The 20214-nt window shown below is 39.9% G+C and overlaps 1 protein-coding gene across 6 annotated transcripts in view; it reads right to left on the bottom strand.

Moving 5' to 3' along the window:
• The window catches only part of FHOD3 (formin homology 2 domain containing 3), a 407821-nt gene that overhangs the window by 75547 nt on the left and 312060 nt on the right, over nucleotides 1–20214 (bottom strand). For 4 of the 6 annotated variants that reach the window (XM_075084393.1, XM_075084392.1, XM_075084394.1 and 1 more), the window contains 4 exons: nucleotides 19334–19459; nucleotides 8389–8523; nucleotides 4981–5031; nucleotides 221–435 (listed from right to left, as the gene is read on the bottom strand). In XM_075084393.1, the coding sequence (XP_074940494.1) occupies nucleotides 221–435; nucleotides 4981–5031; nucleotides 8389–8523; nucleotides 19334–19459 (527 nt within the window). The remainder of the gene's footprint in view (nucleotides 1–220; nucleotides 436–4980; nucleotides 5032–8388; nucleotides 8524–19333; nucleotides 19460–20214) is intronic. The other 2 variants (XM_075084397.1, XM_075084396.1) reach the window with 2 other exon arrangements.

Raw genomic sequence — 20214 nt, 5'->3', positions numbered from 1 at the left:
AATTAGCAGTATATTCTTGGCTTGAATAGACTAGAAGACATCCGAAGCTACAGAAAAAAACCCAGGAAATTTAGGAAGACAGCATGAAACAATATAAGGCGACCCTTTTTTTGGCACCTCAGAGGTTATATTCTTGTACTCCTACATCAAAAATCACTGCTAGCCTGAGAGACACTGTGATAAAACCCCCGCTCCTTCCCCTGCCCTCCTTTTCACTTACCTTCTGAGGGCTGAGGGGTCCCACAAGGGGTGGAAGGGGTCCTCAGCTCTTCCTGGGACTCTATGGATGCTGGGCTGACACACTTGGGTACAGGTGAGGATGGGGCTGAAGGAGATCTCAGGTTCAAGGACAGCTCACTTCTGCCTCGGCTTACGCTCCGACTCCTCAGCTCCTTCTCATACTCCTCTGCTGCCAACCTCTCCAAGTATTTGTATCTGAAAGTTAAATTCCAGAGGGTTTCCGTAAAGAAAAAGAAGTCTGTGGCTGATGCTTGTTTATGGATGAAACACCTGCAGAGAACGAGCTGACTTCCTGACACAAGGGGTACAGCACTAAACTGCCTGTCTGGTCAATCTGCCGAAAAATGCACACCAAAGCAAAGACTATTGCCCTGAAAAACGTTAAATTGCTCATGACAAAACAAAAGCAAAAACCAGCAGAGTTAGAGAGTCCTTAGATATAGTATTGTGTCTGCATAGTCCTTCTCCTTTTGGAAGCATTTGCCTGTCCTCCTCTTCACCCTCCTCCTCCTCCTCCTCCCCGCCCTCCCTCTCCAAAGACTAAAACGGGAGGGGAAAAAAAAAAAAGAAAAGAGAAAAAAAAAAACCCGCCAGAGCCCCTTAATACTGATGCAAAGAGCCAAAGTCTGAGACTTGCTGCAAGGAGAGGAAAATGGTTCAGTGCAGCAGACAAAAACAGATCTCCCTGAAAACAATACCAATAATAAATGTTTGGATTGACTATCTAAAGTCTCTGAACCTGCTTCTATTTGCTCTGAGAGCAATGCACTGGAATTCACTTTGTTCTCTCCAGAGTCTACAATGGAAAGTTTTCTTTTTTTTATTCTAAAAAATTTCTCTGCCGGACTCAGACATCCAATAGCTTGGACCTGACGTCACATGTAGTTTATTCATCAAAGTCACTTTAAAAGAACAAAGATACATCTGTTTTGCATTTTAGGCAGGCAGAACTCACTAACTGTTTATTAAGACCAGCTACCAATCATATTCTTCATAGTGTGCTTTATACATTTCGACCAAAATAACTTTGAAATATGTGCCTCTTCCAGATGTCTGCTAATTTTATCCACCATTATTTGCTAAGGAATAAATTCATGAATACAGCTGGATCGGGCTTTAGACTGTTTGTCTTACCCACAAGTGAACTGTTAAACAGGTTAATCAAGGCTACTGCTTATGTCCCTGAAACAGTGTGGTCATCCTCCTATAACCCGCTGTTGTAAACACTTCGTAACAGGGAACTCCCCTCCTCCCTGCTTCTGCCTCACTGACAGCCCAAATTCGTGTACGAGGGTGCATTAAATGCAGGCAGGGTAAAGAAATCAGCCATCTGTGGTAACAAACACGCTTAGTACATGTGGTAGCCACACACGCATGCACATTTGCAAACATCCATACAGAGCATAGAAACGTGTCTTCGAAGAGCAGTCCTTGTGTTTTCAGAGGCAGTTTGCTTTATTGCGAACAGCAATAATGAAGAACAAACTCATTTTCTTTTATTCCTCCAGAGGTATGCACAGGCTTTGAACAAATTCTGCAAGAACCCCTACAGACTCTGGACGAAAATATAACAAGCTGCATACTTGTATGGTTATAAAATAGGAACTGTTTACAGTTCTAACATGAAGCCAATTCTCGAGAATGACTTTTGCTTTTTCAATAGAGGAGAAAGCCTTTCGCTGGCATTAGCATAATGTTTTGTTACAGTTCATGAAGCCAGGCTTTCTTTTGACGTTGGTCACTTACGTATGGCGCCTTCCGCCTCCTCACAAGTAGAGCAGATGGGACTTCAGTCTCATAAAGAGCCATTCAGATTGACCGCTCAGCTCAAACAGGTACAGCCCAGCTGGCTGCTGCCGAGGAGGGTTTTGCAGTTTGCCAACAGACTCCAACAAAGGTCTGGATGGATCCTTCTATAACGGGGCGGGGGGTGGCAGGGGGGAATGCTACAGTGTTTTATTGCCCTCAGCTCTTTTTTCAGCTGCTTTAACATTTTAGCTTCTGTAGCTGTGTGCTGCACAGCCAACCAGCAAAGTAGAGGAATATCATCAAGATGTGCCTTCTCAAAATGTATCCGTTCATTATACTGAAAGGGAACCAGAACAGCAACTCTCACAGCAGCACATCAGCATAACTAGTTATCAAACGGGAAGCCTAATAAGCAGATATAGCAATTTAACCAAGAAATAATAATAAAAGAAATCATTCAAGAATCGGTTATTAACACTTCACACCTGACAAATGACATTTATTTAGGTTTTTTACTTTGTTTCTGCCTGTTGTCTTAACAGTGAATGAATGCCAGCATCAAATACACAAGGTCACATGAAGATCAAAATCTGAAGGTGTTGAAAGGATTAGCTACCATCCTTCCGCAACAATTAGTTCCTTCACTACAGGATTGACACATTGCCTCTGTATATACTGCCATATTCCTTTAAATCATGGAAGCCTGCAGACATCATCACGTTGATGCTGACTCTTCTCTGTAGACAAAGAGCCAAAAGTCTGTGGGCTATCCATTTGGTATACCTCATGAACATGACATTCCACTTATGATGTTCAAGTAGATGAGAATATCATTGCGAGCTCTCTAGGTCTCTGAGCAATGCCCTGAGGGCAACTTAAAATGTTTACGTACCAACAAAGTCATGAGCTTGAGAGCATTTGAGCTGTAAATCACGCTAGACAGGGCTTGGGAGATCATCTTTCTTGGGTTTATTTTTGAATTACCAATGGAAAACGTCCAACCAAGCAAAGTAAAAAAGGCCTCAAATCATCAAACAGCAAGAACACGTGAAAAGAAAGCTGCTGAGTTACACTCAGACCCCATGAAACTGCAGGAATCTCTCTCCCTCATACTGATGCCACCCCAGAGCCATTGTAAAAGTGGGTGCCTGTACTCTGGAGCTCCAGGGTGATGCAACAGTACACAGAATGCTCCAAAGATTTGACAGAATTTAGACAAACCAGTGCTTTTAATAAAGCCTTTCTTATGTGCTCAATATTATCTCCTTCTACTTTTCCAACCTGATATGGAGGAAATGTACAATCCAGATTTTAACTTGGATTTTAGCATCTCGGCTATAGCATTTTCTTGCAGTCCATTTAAGGCTGTACTCCATTATAGTCCATTTAAGTCCATTCTCTTAAAACAAGTTAACATGCAACTTGCTATAGGAAATGAAACTTCATTTGTGCAAAGGTGTTTGTTAAAAAAAAATAGTTACAGAAGGTCAATGAAATGGATTACTGGTGCAAGACTTCACTTGTAGATGCCTTCTCCAATTTTTATGTGCTGTCAAAGCAAACGTGTCTTTCCTCTTTATGAGGAAGAACTGATAGTTTAACATTTCAGTTCGAAAGAGCCCTAAGGATAAAGACACATTTCTAATGACCAGAGAAATTGTCTCAGATTGCACAGCAGTGATGCCCTTCCGGTGAACACTTCCCCAAAAATACTCCAGTTTAGTTGGCATATTCCCTTATAACTTGAAAGTTCTGGGGAGCTCGCTCCTAATTTGTTGCAAATCTTGCTGACGAGCACTGATCAGCTAAGATCAGTGTATGATGTTCATGTGCTCAGACGCATTCCACGTCAGAAAGTGTTTTAAACTATTTGTAATTGTTTGGGCTGGAAGGACAAAGGAAAGCCCATCCACTACTTCTTACTCTTAGGGATGTCAAAATAATTTTTTAATATTAGCTACTTCAGCCAGAATAGATCAGACTTTATAGTTTGCAGAAACAAACTGCCCCCTGTATGATGGTTCTGTGAAAAAAAAAACCCCAAAACCAAAATGCAGCAACACAACTATTTCTGAGAAGGCTGCTCTCATACCTCGATAATGTATTTCCAATTCTTGACAATCCAAAAGTATCTCCAGAGAGTAACCTCTAGAGGACCATAAAAGTAGAACTGAAGCAATCTGGATTATTTTTCATCTACTATTTGTTCAGTAATGTGCATATTTTCCAGGCAAAAACAAGACCTCCCTCCAGGGTATAATTACTAGTGGAGGTAGAGGTGAAGCTACTGAAAGGCAAAGGTCTTCAGTCGAATATTCCTTGAAAAACGTGCTTTTATAAGCACATAGCTCTCAGCCTAGCCCAGAGTTTCTAAACTATTTAATTGGATGAAGAAAAACCAACCCATCTCAGTCCCTTTAAAGACGTTATTTAAATAAACCTAAAATAATGCCTCAGTGATAAACACTGCTAAGTTTTTTATTTACTCGCTGATGTTTAGAGAGACTGGCATAGCAAACTTGGCACTGAAAGGCAAAAAGTGGGTCAGAACTGTTTCCATCAGCCTGTGACTATGGTTTTGCAATGCTTGTGATCCCAATTTCCTTTATCCTCAGTTGCCTTTTCTGACCCTCCAGAAAGCTTGGGACCCACTGGGTGAGAAACACAGGCTTATTCAATTTATAACTATGCTAAATTTGGGCAAATTTCTGAGGCAAATGCAGTAAGCTTATTTCCCACACAAACAGATAAAAGATAGATCATCAATCATTCTTATGCATTCCAGTCCCACTGCTCTTCATTTATTTGCTGTGCTTACAGCTGGACTTCTTTCTCCTCTTTACTAAAACAACCGCTTTCTTATAGAAGTCTTTTGGAATAAAAGTGTTCTGTGCATGCAGAGTTAAAAATGTAAATACACGACAGCTCCACAGTAAACAATATAGGAAGTGCAAACAACCAATGGGAAGGATGGATGCATTGTGTACAAACCTCTCTTCTCTTGCTTGTCTTAGCTCTTCTCTTTTGTCTAAATAATCGCGGCTAAAAAGAGAATTGCAGTAAATTGCAGAGGAAACCAGAAAAAACAAGGTAAGTAAAAGTATAAGTACAGTAGGAGAAACCCAGAGCAATACAAACAAGCTGATCAGAGACAATGAAGGCTGTTGTCAACACAAATGGTTTGTTTTTGCAAAAAAGGCTGAAAAGTATGTGTGTACACTTATCCATGCAAACACCACAAGTATGTGTATACCAAATATGTAGTTTGGAAGGTCATTACAAGTAATTATAAAAAAACGCAAAAAGTGAAGAACTTGAAGCACATTTTGAAACCTGGTATCTGAAATCAGATACAATGAACCAAACTCAACCATAATGAGCAAGCACATTAGTGGCTATTAAACCATTCCCCATTTGCTCCTTCGGGAATGCCCTGAAACAGTGACTGCAGCTCCTGGCAGGCTAGACCAAGGCAGGGAGCACACTCTATTGGCCGTCTTTCTAATATACCTCTCCTCAGTGTGTTTGAGTTGCCACGGGTGGAAACAGGACAGTGGACTGGCATCACCGAGTAGGACAATATTTCGGTCTTACAAGGCACATGCAGGATCAGCGGACAGGTAACAAGCTTTCACCTCATTATTTTCCACCCTGAGTTTTAAATACAAACCTCCCTCTACCTCAGCTGCCCCTCCCACAGGCCCTCATGTAACTCATATATTTAGCTTTTGCCAAGTCAACTTCGCTGGATGCCTGAGCTCCATGATTTCAGGCAGGCTTGTCACATCCACAAATGTGGATGCACATTTAACTTGGAGCACAGCAGCCTGCCTTGATATCACAGCAAGATAATTCTTTAGAATATGTTTTTAATATTTTGTTGAATCCAGTGGACAAAACTTATCTATTAGACTCTGTTAGAGTCTTCCACAGTGTAACCTGTGAGTACCAGAAAGATTTTCAGAACTACTCCATTTATGAATAAAACACTATTTTTTTTTCTTTATATTGTATCATTAAATGAATTACTTATCATCTACTACACCAATATCCATCAAACATCTGCTTGCAAGTGCTCTTAAGAAGTCCATTAATAGGGAACACACATTACTGTTTCAGGCTATCTCCACATCCTTTGAATCCCTGAACTGGTCATACTTTTACTGTATTTTCAGAGTATTCTTTGGAATTACAATGGCTATGGGAATAACTCCAAGGGCAAAGAAAAATAAAATCTAGGAATTTTTCAGCGGGCAAATTTTAAGATTGCTCTTTCTGCTCTGATGACTTTCCCCTTTCCCTACAGCTGAAGAATAACCCTTGTATTTTAGGACATTGTGCTATATATGCAACAGGTACCATAGTCCTTCTACTGAGAAAAATGTTCATTATGTATTGCTAGCATTCCTTTTGCTAGCAAAGCTTGTGAAGCTTTTTAACATCTCTCCTAAAACCAAGCTCTTTCACAACTGGTGATGCTCTCCTTTAAATTATCTCCAATTTGTCAATAATGGTGCCAGAACCTAGTGCAATGTTCTCAAGGCAGGGTTGGAAAGAATGAGATAACAAATGAGTCATGATGGTAAATCCAGTACTGCTCACGAGTTTAAAGGCTGTGAATTGCAAGTGCTATTTTTAATCAAAAATACATCTTCAGAGACTGGGTTTCTAGCCAGACTGATGATACGATAATGTAATCCCAAGAACTCTTACGAAACTGTCCATGACTGTTTGCTGTGGCTTTGTCCTCCTCCTGACAGACTGTTTAATCAACTGTGGGATGCTGTCTGTCTGTGATGTTTGGTGGCTTTAGAGACCCTCTACTCATACACAAGCTATAACTTTTGGGGTGGGACTGGAGAACTCAAATCTAGAAGATGAAAACACTGGGCATTGAAAAACTGTCGTCTTAGATATGCAACACAATCATGACATTTAGTTAACTAGTTTCTGACTCTGGATGAATGGGATGATGATGTATATTTTTAAGAATTTGTTTTTCTGACTTTAAGGAAGCTCTTTTAGTGACAGAACAACTACCATAGCCAACTTCTAGTGATATGTGTAGATGCCAAATGTCCTGGTGGCTTTTTTGGTCTGGGAGTTTCCTTTCTGAAACATCACGTTAGCTGTCCACGGCAGCCTACTGCAGCCTGATAATACCATTTAGAGGGAGAGTTTTTGGAAGAGGCTTGAAGACTGAGACCTGATTGTTTCTGTTTCAGGAGGACTTGGGCAGCTGTTGGCTGCTAAAGATCCTATTATGGTGCTCTTCCACCTTCCGTCTGCCTTTCATTTTCTTCTAAACTAGCTATCTTCTGGAGCCAGGAGAATATCTCCTTCAACCAACCAACCAGCCAACCAACCACCAGTAAGTTACTCCTCTTTCCAAATTCACTATGACACAGACCATTTCCCCTTCTCACAAAAGAGATTATTACAGTGAAAACAATCCTGCATACCAATAAACAAGCTCATATGAAAAGATGGCCCAGTGCCATCTTTTCCACAAATACCAACTATAAGGCTGCATAACATTTATCCTACCATTCTTTAGATTACTACATTATGTGTTCTAACTACTAAAAGTATGTTTACTTTTCACTCCTGTTTATGAGGAAACAAATTGGTTTCCTAGTGTACATGCTTCAGACAGTAGGCAAACCACTTCAGGTATAGGCTCCTTATCTATCCTAAGCGCATTGCAGTCTCCGCTCATGCCTGTGCTGGGATTTCCAGACTTGGATTTAACATGAGGAGAGCGCTTGTCTCTTACTATCCTGAGGCAGCACACCCTGGGATCCCACAGCACACATCATCTCAGATGAGGAAATGGAAAGTCCTATATTCAGCTAGGGACTTTGTCTGGCTATGGTTTGAGCAATAATTTTGATAACTACTTTCTGTCAGTTGCTGTTTCCAGGAGGAAGAGACACATGTTCAGAAAAGCAGGAAAAAGTAGTTTAAAAACACCTCCATACATCCCAAGACAGCAAAACACTTTTACTTTGCAGAACGTAAAAGCAAAAAAGTGTCTCAGTGCTGTCCCTTCCTCCCTTCTTGATACCTTCCTTCCACTGTTTCATCTTCAAACCCTATGCCTCAATTGAAATTATACTTTGAGAAGTATATTAGCTAACAAAACCTGACCTCTGCAGGTATCCAGTCAATATAATTGGCAAATACAGAGCTGTCTTTAAAAATTTAGTGGTTTACTAAATGCCAAAATTCATCATGACGTGTTTAATATACGAGTTCTTAAGATACTTAGATCAAGAATGGTAGCTAAAGGGACACACAAACTATTCATCAATTCAATTATTTTGCAACTGAATGTCTCAATGGTTTACAAATCCATCTACATTAAAGCAACAGACTGAAAGCAAATTTGACTCCTACTTGAATTTGTTTCTTTCTTCACGTTCTATCCTTTGCAACCTTTCTTCTCTCTCCTGACGTCGTCTTTCTCTTTCTGCTGCCAAGGACTCCTGGTGCTGCCGAAAAGATGATGTAAGGAGACCACCCAAAGCTGGCCTGCAGAGAAGAAAGATCAGATTTCTCAGTGTCATTTTTATTGATTATACTGGCAAAAAATGAGTAGCAATCATTCAGCAAGCAACATAACCCCAACCAACAGAATGACATGGCAATATTTATGTATGGATGCTTCAAAGCACTGGCTAAGTATCTTCTTGCTAAACTGATTTTAGATACTGTGATGAGCTTAGGGCAGGCTTCTTAAATTGCCAAATTTCTGAAGCACAAATAAAGTACGTGCAAGAATCCTTCCATCTACTTCAACTGCAATATTGACTAAATAATTTTTTTTTCTTTACTGCATAACCTTGTTAACTGAAAAGCTGAATCCTGCAATGGATTTTTTAAATTTTAAAGAAAAAAAAAAAGCTGGAATATTTTTCCAGCAGTTTCCAAACATGTTATGTAATGATGTTGAAAACAGATGTGCCACAAACACCTGAGAATCCTGTCTAAAGAAAAACAAAAGTGAAAGAAGATGTCAGAACTGCCCTTCAGAATTTAAATGCTCCCTGAAGTAGAGGCATATTTTTCTTTTATACATTAACAAATTCTGTTATGATTTCCTTGCTGCATGTGCTGCAGGAGCAAAATGAATCACATATAAGAGCATATCAGTAAAATACACAGGGACAGCACAGCTAGTTATAATAATCCTCAAGTGGCATCAAAATTATTAATAAAAAGTCAGAGGAAATGGGGCTGGCTGAGAACAGATTGCCCATTTTCCCCTCCTTGCCCAGGGCAGGATTTAATCTTCTCAAACCATTCCTGAAACTGCTTTGTCTGACCTGCCTTAAAAATCCTTACTGATGGACCTACTACATCCATCTAGTTCTTAAATGCTCCTGCCAGCAAGAAAAGCTTCTCTGCTGCGTAGCCTAAATTTCTTTTTTTTTTCCATTTAGGCCCATTTGTTCTTGTTCCGTCCACAGTGATCAAGAAGATCAGTTTACTACCACCTTCTTCATGGCTAACCAAAAATTAGTCTGAAAGGGGACTTTCTTTGCAGTTCTCTGACCATAACTATGAACTGGATGCTCTATGGTAGGTTACTGTAATGAGGAAGGCTCAGTGCCCCCACCACCAATGCATATCAAACTTCTAGCTGTTGTTCAGGAGGCTGTTAAGATGCATGAGATAAGGTGAGTAAATGCCCAATCAAAAAAGTGGGACTTTTTCTGTCAGAAATGGCAGCCTCTACAGTAAAGACTTCTCAATATGTTAATGGTTTTTCTTTGAGATGAAACAGCTCTAAGTAGCAAACACACTTTAAAAAAGCTACATTTATATTCACTTATAGTTTGGTCTTGACACAGATGTTTAATTTTTTTTTACTTTGGCTAGGAGAGTGGCTCCTCTCACACATCTTTACCCCAACATGGTGGTGTTGGTACCACCAACTTCTTACATGGCAACATCATGACCTCAGAGTAAACACGTCTTTCTTTCTGTCTCTTAGACAGGAAAAATCTGTATTGTACAGGGTAGCTTTATACAGATGTAAATGTATCCACACTGATTGAATTAGACTGATAAAATCAAGAAGACATAACTCATGTAGAGCGGTTTCTGTGCATTGTTGTAACATGACTTTTGCAATGAAAGGATTAATGAGAGAAATAGATACTGCCTTTTCTGAAAAGAAACTAAACCCTGTCTAAAGAAGGTTCCCAAACCAGCAATGCAAACCTGACTAAATTTTTGTTATTTTTAAGAACTCAGACCCTTTCCCTTATTTATTTACATGCCTATGGCTGTACAATGTAGACTTTTAGTGTAACAGCACCAGTTCACCAGTAAAAATAGGTGCAGGAGAAGATAAAAACATTAATGCAAACCTATCGTCCCTGAGTGTCTATATCTGCGCAAGCAGGAATGCCAGAAAACATAGCCATTTCAGCCCCACTGGCAGCAGGGCAGTATGAATATAATTTCAATAATTTCAATAAATTGAATTTCAATATGTCATATCCCACCCGCATAAACATTACATAAGATGGTATAAAACTCGATATTCTGTAAGCCTCCCTGCTGGCACTCTTCCAGAGCTACAGTATCAATGCTGGATCCCACTCAAAACCATAAAAATCTCTAATATGCCTCAGCACTAAGAAAAGGGAAAAAAATCCCCAAACCCTGACAGTCAAGTAAGTGTGGTGAATTTTCCCTTGAACATATTTTAAATTTATTTTAACCTATGACCTTTTAGTGCATGTTGCAAGAGAAAGCTCTCAGCAGAAAAAGTGGCACTCCTCTGCTAAGATTCAGCAGCTCCATCCCTGCATGAAAAAATCATGGCAACAAGGTTGGCTATATCGTCAGAAATTGCTCTAGGAAGGGGAAAACTGGACAGTGCTTCCACATGAAAATATCTGGAAATAAACTGGAAGAGATTCAAAAAGAGAGCCCCTATGAAGTCTGTGCTTCTATCTGTTCTGTGCGTTTAGCTTGCTATCCCACTCTGTACCATCCTATCCAGGTGCCCTGAAGTATGCAAACTCCATTTGGAGTCAAAGGAAGTTATGACTTAATAAAACCTGAAAGGAAAATTAAGGGGAAGGATGGGGCGATGCTGAGAGACCAAAAGAGTGATTGGAGGTCTGCACAGCATCTAGCATGTTGGAAACCTTCAGCTCTGACTAAGCTCTTTGGGGCTCCACAGTAAAAACACATTCTTATCCAAGGGATTTCAGGGGAATCATATGGAGATGTGCAGCTCAGTCCTGCAGACGGCCTCAGGAATATTTAGGACTTACTGCTGTAGGCTGCATTTTAAAAATGAGTAAGCAAGGAAAAGGTAAAAAAAAAAAGCTGGCATTGAATCAAAGGTGGTAAGAGGTTTTAACAGAAAAGAGTATGTGAATACTCAATGAAAGCATAATAGAGTGATCACTCACAAAACAGGGTTATAGCTAATGTATGCCAGCATTTTAATGTTGGTGTCATATGTTACCAACTGGTAATATCAACCATTTGTTCAATTCTACAAATACAATCCAGAAGGATGCTTACTCTGACTACTATTTTTAGTCTTGTACAGAAGACCAGGCTATTAAGAATGGACTGTTAATACAAAAATATTAAGAAAAGCTTTCTTCTGCCTGCTGTTAGAACCAGCAAAAGCTAAACAAGCTATGTTATTACACTCTCGTTCCAGAAAGAAAACACACCGCAAGAAAAAGTCTAAGTCTAGGGATTTGCAGGTATAGCTCCACACCACCACATTAGGACCTGGGGACAAAGAGTTTCTTACCTTGTTGGAAAAAGATAGGAAAGAGCAAAGAATAGGATAAAAAAAAAAAAAAAAACCACAGAAGGAAAAAGAAGGCAAAAAAATATATTGAGGGCAAAGGATACAAAGCCAAAATATTGATTGTAGGCAAAAACTCTTCTGAATAAAAATTCATCTAGCCTGACCATTTAACACAACAGTCTTAAACACACAACAGCATTTAACACAACAGTGAATTAGTAATCATTATTAAAAACACAAATTCAAGGAGACACAAGGTATCTCACACTTTTTTTGCAAGTACTTGCAGTTTTCTGACAATACTCCATCACAGAATATATACTGTTAAAGGGAATATGTGACCTGAATTACTCTAATCTTATTGAAAAGCGAAGAAAATATTTCTGTCTTACTTGAATCCATTTTGTTAAAGTAAAATCACAATTATTAACTTCAAATGTTCTTCATTCATGTTAACTCTGAAATACACTTCTTTCCTGGCTGTGTTTTCCTCCATTAGTTGATTTTTAAAAATTTGCTAAATGGAAATGGATATCTATAGCAAGAATACAAAATATAAATGTATATTTCTAGGAGCTAAACCAAAATTAACAGATGATTTATGAGAGGAAATCCCTTTAGGTCACAAGGTTAATATTCAGGATTTTTTTTAATATAACAAGGGTCAGAATCATTAATAACCTTAATAAGGAAGCATTAATTACCCATTTTTCCACAGTGCTCCTGCTCCAGCAGTCATGGGAATGCTACAGAAAGGGAACAACAGTTGGGAGCTCCTTCTCAGACCTTAAATAACTCTAAAAGTCTCTTGCCTTCGACAAAATAAATTCGCTTTCCAGCTTACAAAGAGACAAAAGAGGAGGCAAAGCTGCCAAGAGCCATATTGCTTTTCACAGTTAAAGAAACTCTCCGTGTGTTATGTCTCCCTACATGACAGGGAAAATTCAAAACTGTGTTGATACAAGATTTTGCAAACAGACTAAACATTACTTGAGGAATCTTTACAAAACTTCTCTCAAAAATAAACACAAAATTGAGAGATAAAACTACTGACTAATGCTTCCTTTGAGAAAGAAACTTGAGAATGACCAAGAGAAGAACTGATTAACGTTAGACTTTTAATTGGCCTGAGGGGCTACGTAAAATAAAGCTACAGTGGGGCAGAGATGTGCAGATCCAGGGCAATGCACAGGGACTTTCTACATACATGTTCCTCTTGCAGCCTGATGTGTACAGTGTGTTTCTGTCTTTCTCCAACCTGAGCTTCTCACCCTCATGGAATTCACAAATTGCCTGGAAGTGTCTTGCAGAGCACCCCCCAGTTTTTTCACAGGAGGTGTATGAGTTGGTCGTAGCAGAATCGGGGGTAAGAGGCGCGGACCCATAGGAAGACTGAGGAGAGGAGTAGGACTTTTATGGTCAAGATTATTGAGAATAGTTTGGGGGGGTGTGTGTCTTGAGTGAGCTTGGGTTTAAGAACAGGGTGGTAGTTAGTGTATTTATTAATATGATGTTTGCGTATTCCGCTAAGGAGAACAGGATGAAGGGGCCCGCTGCATATTCTACGTTCAAGCCAGATACTAGGTTTGACTCCCCTTCTGTGAGGTCAAATGGGGCTCGACTCATTTCAGCAAGTGTTGAGATGAATCATATTATTGCAAGAGGTCAGGAGGAGGCGGCAAGGTATAATGGCTCGAGTGGTAGAAAGGGTACTTGGAGTGTAATTACCACTTAGTATAATTACAGACAGTAGGATGATACCTAGTGTCACTTCATAAGAGATGGTTTGTGCTACTGCTCGTAGTGCACCAATTAAAGCATATTTTGAATTTGAAGCCCATCCTGATCAGAGAATTGAGTAAACTGCTAGGCTTGATATGGCTAGAAGGAAGAGGAGGCCTAGGTTTAAGTCAGTGAGGGAGAAGGGAAGGGGAAGGGGGGATTGAGATTTTGATTGCCAAGAGGAGGGCTAACATGGGAGTTATAATGAAGAGAAGTGGGGAGGAGGTAGATGGGCAAATTGGTTCTTTAATTAAAGTTTTACTCCATCTGCTACGGGTTGTAATAAGCCAAAGGGGCCTACAATGTTTGGTCCTTTTCAATAGATCCCTGCTACGTATGTGTCCCCTGAGCATCAGCACAGTGTGTACCTGGTGGTGACTCTTCAGCCAGCAACAAGTTCCAGTCTGGAACTGTAACCTGGCTCACACTTTCTGTTTAAACATGCAACCTATGATGAAGCCTACAAAGCTGCAATCACGAATACTGCTTACACAGTAGTTCGACAAGCAGTTAAGCCAGTGTAAGCCACCACTGCTTCCCAAATTGTAAATCATCAAGTAATTCCTAAGGCCGCTTTGCCTCTTAAAATCTCAGCAATAAAGTTGAGGCTTTTGCCCTGGGCCGCTATTATCAACTACCAAGCTATCCCTTCCTCATTATGTTATTCAGAATGAAAGATGTACTTGGCATTTACCACAAGAAAAAATAGCCACGGGCTTTGCTCTGAGAGCCCAGAAGTATGTATTAAAACACACAGAAGATGGTAGAAGCAGAAAGAATAGAAAGCCAAGGAAAGAAGAGCTGTTCTTAGGAAAACATCAGCTTTGTAGGCTGTATAGTGGGTTTTGTTCCATAGGTTTCTCGTTTTTCCTTAGTGCTCAACAGCTGGAGTAAGGTAACTCCAGAGTGCAGATTAGTGATAGATGGCTAATGAAAAAATAGAAAAGAAAAAAGAGAACCTGCCAAGAAGCTTTATCCAGCAGCACCTCCCTGGTGTTGTCAGTTACAGTGACCTTTAATTTTAGTAGAAAGTCTAACTTAAAAGCTGTTTAGCATTCTGAAGCAGTTTTTTTGTTGTTGTTGTTTTGTTTTGCTTTTATGAGAGACAAAGTTGAAAAAAGTACCAGATTGCCAGAAAATCACTATTTCAGGCACCTGGAGAGGGAATAAAACTCAAGATTATTTGCAGACAACTGCTGCACTTCATGTTTCGCTTCAGGTATGTGTTTAAAGTGTCTTTAAAATCAGTGGAGAAAAAAATCACCTATAATCTAGTCATGCTAAGCTCAGTGTCTGTGCGCACCTGTTGTAAAAGTAAATGCCTGAAAGTACATGTCCTTTAAAAGATACGTAAGAACATGGAGATGAACACTCAACATTCAAGGCCCTGCATCATGGGAGCCCAAGGTAATGTACTGCTGTAGATCATAAAGCAAGTAAGAGAGAAAACAGGTTAAGGGACGTGAAACACATTTAGTCTTTTTAAAGTCTATTTTCCAATGGTCTGGAAAAGTTGGAGAATTAATCAAACAGGGATAATTTGCAAACACCACAGCAGGCCGTTACCAAGCTTGGAGATTTGGAGGAACCTCAAAGGGACCAGCCAGAGGTGGAGACTAAGTTCACAATGACTGGCCAAGAGGATCCAGAAGTGCAGGATTGCACGGTGAACTTTCTGCCGCTTGATTTAACAGATAGAGGCAAGAGAATTGGGACCATGAACTCTTGCTCCCTCAGCACACGGTGGCCTGAGCGGGCGGCTTTTTGAGCTAGGCTAACTGTACTCCTGTTAGACTATCAAGGCCAGTGGGAATCACCTCCTGGCAAATGCATCAAAAGAAACCTACCTTGGCAAACGCACCAGCAGGAAACAAAGGATATTCTTCTGGCAATGGAACAAATTGAAGCCGGTGCTGAATTCAGGAGCTCTTGCCTTTGAAGTTAGACCCCTTAAGGGTCTTGTCTAACTATGGCCATGACAAACAACATATACAATTCACCACCAAAAACACACTTGAGGGAGTGTGAAGCTTTGCAAGTAATGAGCCTGCTGTTCAGCTAGATTCCAGGCTGTAGCATTCAATTTCAGTGACCATCTTAGACTCAAAGCCTGAGGAGGCAATCTTTGCCTAAACAGAAATATCCTAGGTGTGAGCACAAGGCATGGAAATATAGGATAGTCTTGCAACACCTTCTTCCCCTAGGCAAAGCGGCAACTGAGAGGTACAGAAAAGTGCTTTTCTCCCTGGCGTGCTCCAGCCATGCCTTGCTCTTCCCCTTTGTTACTAAAATTTATGAGGTTAAAAAACTGAGATTGATACATTTATTTTTTCCTTTGGGAACAGGGGAGAAAGTTAATTGGTGATTTAAGTCATGAAGACTGGGAGCAGTATATTTATGGAGCAAATCAGTCTTTGGCAGCTGAAAACAGGAGGACTGGGTTGTACTTCAGCATTAGGAGCGACTTTCACAAGCAGGGAGATCTGAGAGAACCAATATACCCTTTCTACTCTCCCAATGAAGGGCTGAACAGAAAAGTTCCCTGCCATTTGCCCTCCTTCAGCAGGATTCCCATGGCTGCAATATGCACTTCAGAAGCATAGCTCTCCACAGGGGACCCAGAGAAATGAGAGAGAACAACAGTATTGCAAGAAGTTGGCAAAAGGCTGCAGCTGAATTTAGAAACCTAGAAACAGTCAAGTAAGCCTTTTCTTCTGCTGTACAATCAGAAATATATACATTATGTGGATTTCAAAGAACAAAATCTAGTTACTTTTGCACTGAATTATACTGCTTTTTTGGATTCCCTACTGATCTTAGCCAAGGAGGGTTTTAAAAGTATGAATGTCAAAATGCCAACCACACTGCTTCTTTCTACCTAAGTTGTAGCTCTCGTTTACATAAGCAAAATGCAGCCAAGGGTTTGAAAGGCCCGTCAGGATAACTGAACGGAGAATGAATCATTTCGCTGGGCACTGCTCTAAATGCTGCTTCTTCCTTCCTCCTCATTCTCGAAGGTCAGATAAACAGTACCAAGAACTGCATCTGAAGCTCTTCCCTGCATGATAAAAGACAGGGATCTTTCTGTGGAGTCCTTGGGTAACTGTAACTGTAAGCTGAAAGCAGAAAGCTCACCTTGGAGCTACCATAGATACACATCTGCTTCTTATCAAGTGTCTTCCTCTCCCCACCTCATCTTTTAACTTTTCTGTGTGTTTGAATCCCTGTAAATTTTTACCATCAGGAGGTAGTTTACATAATCTAAGGCAAACACCACTGACAGAAGACGGTGAAAACTTCTACAATACTTTCCACTCACTAATTAGCGCCAAGCGTTGCATCATGCACTACACAGCCTACTCTCCAGTGAGCAAATTTCTATCCATCGATTTCTACGTGGGTATTTCTGCAACCCATATCTTTGAGGAAAATGAAATAAAAGGACACTTCTGCCCGTCTTCAAATCTGTCCTGCCTTTAGAGACTGCTGAACTATACATCTCCAATGGCAGCACACTCAAAAAGAACAAGACTTGATGCAAAGTGACATCTGAACCTGTAAATTTAGTTATCTTTCAAGAAATAACTGCATCTATTCTTCAGGCAACATGCAACTGTGGCATACACACATTTTTTTACACGTCTCAGAGACTAATATACAAAAAGCGTGAGGCTGTAACACCCCTCAAATACAAGAACGTGGAAATCCTGGTGAGTTCAACTACCATGAACAGCAAACTGCAAATCTAAAAAAGAGGAGAGAGATTTTTATCATGTGATGCAGAAAATGGTAAATGTAACCTGAGGGAAAGACAGAGATACAGCTCCAAGCACTGTGTTCACTTAAAACATGTAATAGAGACCTGAGAGTTGAAGGCAGAGCACTTTCCAGTTTCACGGAGAAAAGCAGAACGAGGTGTAATAGCTGGAAGATGCTACTAGACAAACCAGCCTCCAAAATATGAAATATTTTCCTAGCAGTGGTGATAAATACAAGAATGTTTTCCAGGAGAAGTCATGCACTGCCACTTGAAAACACATGAAGGTACAAGGGGCTTTCATTTAGCTTCTGTGACACCCATTACAGGTCACAACAGATGATTACAGAGCTTCCCTCTGTCCTGGCTCTCTATGTACCTGTGAATTTTACAGCTTCATCCTGTGGGGCCAAGGCGTTTTGGCTCCAAACCAGCAATGCACTTATGTGCATGCTGAAATTAAAGCTTGCTTCCATTACTGGAGCAGGGCCAGCGTGATCAACCTCTTGCAGGACAGGCCCAACTATCCTTAGCCATCTCAGCACTTGACCACTTTGGGGTTTCTTTGCTGCAGTAGTAACCAGAAGCTTCCAACAGCAGGTGCTTAGAAAGCTGAGACTTCAAAAGCAGTGGAGTACCTTTAATTCTTGCTTATCTTGCACCTATTCTGCTAAGGTAAAAGGGGGTGAAAATGCTGGTTTAGAGTTTTTTATTACGGTTTCAATCATTTAATTCAGATTAGGCAAGACAAATCAAAGCAAGGTACTCCAGGAAGATGAGCAAATGAAAAACGATGCCTTTCTCCAAAGATAAACTTAATGTCATCACTCACTTGAAAAAAGGAATAAGTCAATACCTCATGGCTAGAAATACATGTATGCTGGAAAAACCTAAATTGAACCATTTTGAGTAGTAGACTGGAAAGGTTGTGAGGCATTATGTAGGTTGAAACGTATATACCTACACACATAAACCATATATAAATATATTTCTATGCACATACAGAAATATTAAAAAAATCATTAACAAAAATTAATTGGAATATAGACAAAGGATCCTGAAAAAAGCCTTCAGTTCAAAAAAAGGATGGGAGATGAAATTTTTATGAAATAGAGGCCAATCTGGCAACAAAGAATAAAAATCCCATCTGGCCTAACTGGAAATTATTTAATTAAATTATTATATTAATAAGGAAATTAATAAAAAACTTCTATGTTTCCTTCTTAAACTCAGCAGTACATCCTTTGAAGCTGTCATTTACTTTCAGGTCGTAACAGTCAGTTAATTTCTGGTGGTCCAAATCTCTTGCCAAGAAGTTAATTCATGTATCCATAACATTTTCCTATCTTTTTTCTTTCCCTAGTACCTTACATAATTCAAAAGAGTATTTTGATTGTTCAAAATACTGCCTTTTTTTTGTGGCTGGTAAAGGGTTCTTTTTCCTTGGTGTTTTTTCTTTTTTTTTTTTTTTAAAGCGAGGTGATAACTGGTAGGTTTAGTACGAGTTTCCTTTACCTACAGGAAGAAACTTTTTGCCCTTGATGAAATACAATGAGATATATCATGCATTTTCATTTTCAAGGAAGGACAAAATTATGGCCTAGGAAATTCTGAGCTAAGCATATTTCCAAGATTTTATAGTTGATTTAAGATGATAGAAGTGAAAATAGATCTGTCTGAATTTATTTAAAAAAATGGAAAGAAAGAAAATGTCCTTTAATTCATCTTTTAATCCTTAAAACAGCATACGTGTGAAGCAGCTCTGTTTTATCCATTTAAGTGGAAGTAAAAGTAGTGGGATGGAAATACATCCAGCCCTTAACACCAAGTCAGAGAAAGGCTTCAGAATGAGTGGGAAATGAACACATCTAGATTTTTGTACGTTCTCTTTCCAACGTTAGAAAAGCTCTGGCTACAAAATATTTCCAGTACCCAATCAGAACAGCTTATGCTTATCTCCTTTGTCCTGTCTACAAAGCAACTGTTGTCAAAACACTGATTAATTTACAAACCTGTCAGATTTGGTCTCTTGAGGTGGCGAGAGAGTTGTCCCATAACGAGAGGTGGGTGTTGTTGGGGCACTCACACCAGAGTAAGGTCGCGGAGAAGAGTAAGAGCTGCTGCCGTAGCTATTGTATCTGAAGCAATGGGAAGGAAGGTAGGAGAAAGGGAGAGACAGAAAGAATCTGTCAGCAAGCAGGCATGCAACAGTAAATCCTGTTGTTTAGAGGGTGCCGGTGACCCCATACCCCAGAACTTCTCAAACATCTACCTTCTGAAAATGATGTTCTAATCCCAGCTTCAAAATATGCAACCTATCATCTCATTTTAATATCAACCATGACATGAACATACTTAAATCAAATACCGAGCTATTGGTATGGAAAATAATGAGAGATTAGAATGGTCCTCCCAAGTGACAGCTCAGAGCAGGAATACTTAAGTTACCGCTCAGTTACTCAAATTTATTAGCTGGTTTGGGAGCCAATAACCAGCCATTAGAAAAGAGACCAAACCAGTCCAAGTCAGCAGTATTAATTTCTAGTGAAAATAAGAAAAACGGCAGCAATCCTGAGACATGATCTAAACATGGATGTCCATGATTTGCAAATGTGTGCGTTATAAATGAAAAGCATCCACATTCTTTCCAATTAAAGCAGGCAGTATTTTCTTTGCCCTCCCCCAACATAAGTCATAGCTTATGTGCCATTTCTTACAATGTCTGTAAAAAATCATCACCATGGTTAAAAAGGCATGCCTCCAGAAGCATGGCTTTAGGAATTTCTACCAGCTACTCCCTCCATTAAAAAAACCCCAAACCTGCTTGGCTTCAATGTGAGCTTGCTGATCAAAGAGAAATTGTTTCCAGGACCCCTGGAACGGCCACCTCCCT

This window comes from Phalacrocorax aristotelis, chromosome 2 (assembly GCF_949628215.1).
Source record: "Phalacrocorax aristotelis chromosome 2, bGulAri2.1, whole genome shotgun sequence".
Taxonomy (NCBI): Eukaryota; Metazoa; Chordata; class Aves; order Suliformes; family Phalacrocoracidae; genus Phalacrocorax; species Phalacrocorax aristotelis.
The sequence above is the reverse complement of the archived record's forward strand: the minus strand, read 5'-3'. Positions and strand labels throughout refer to the sequence as shown.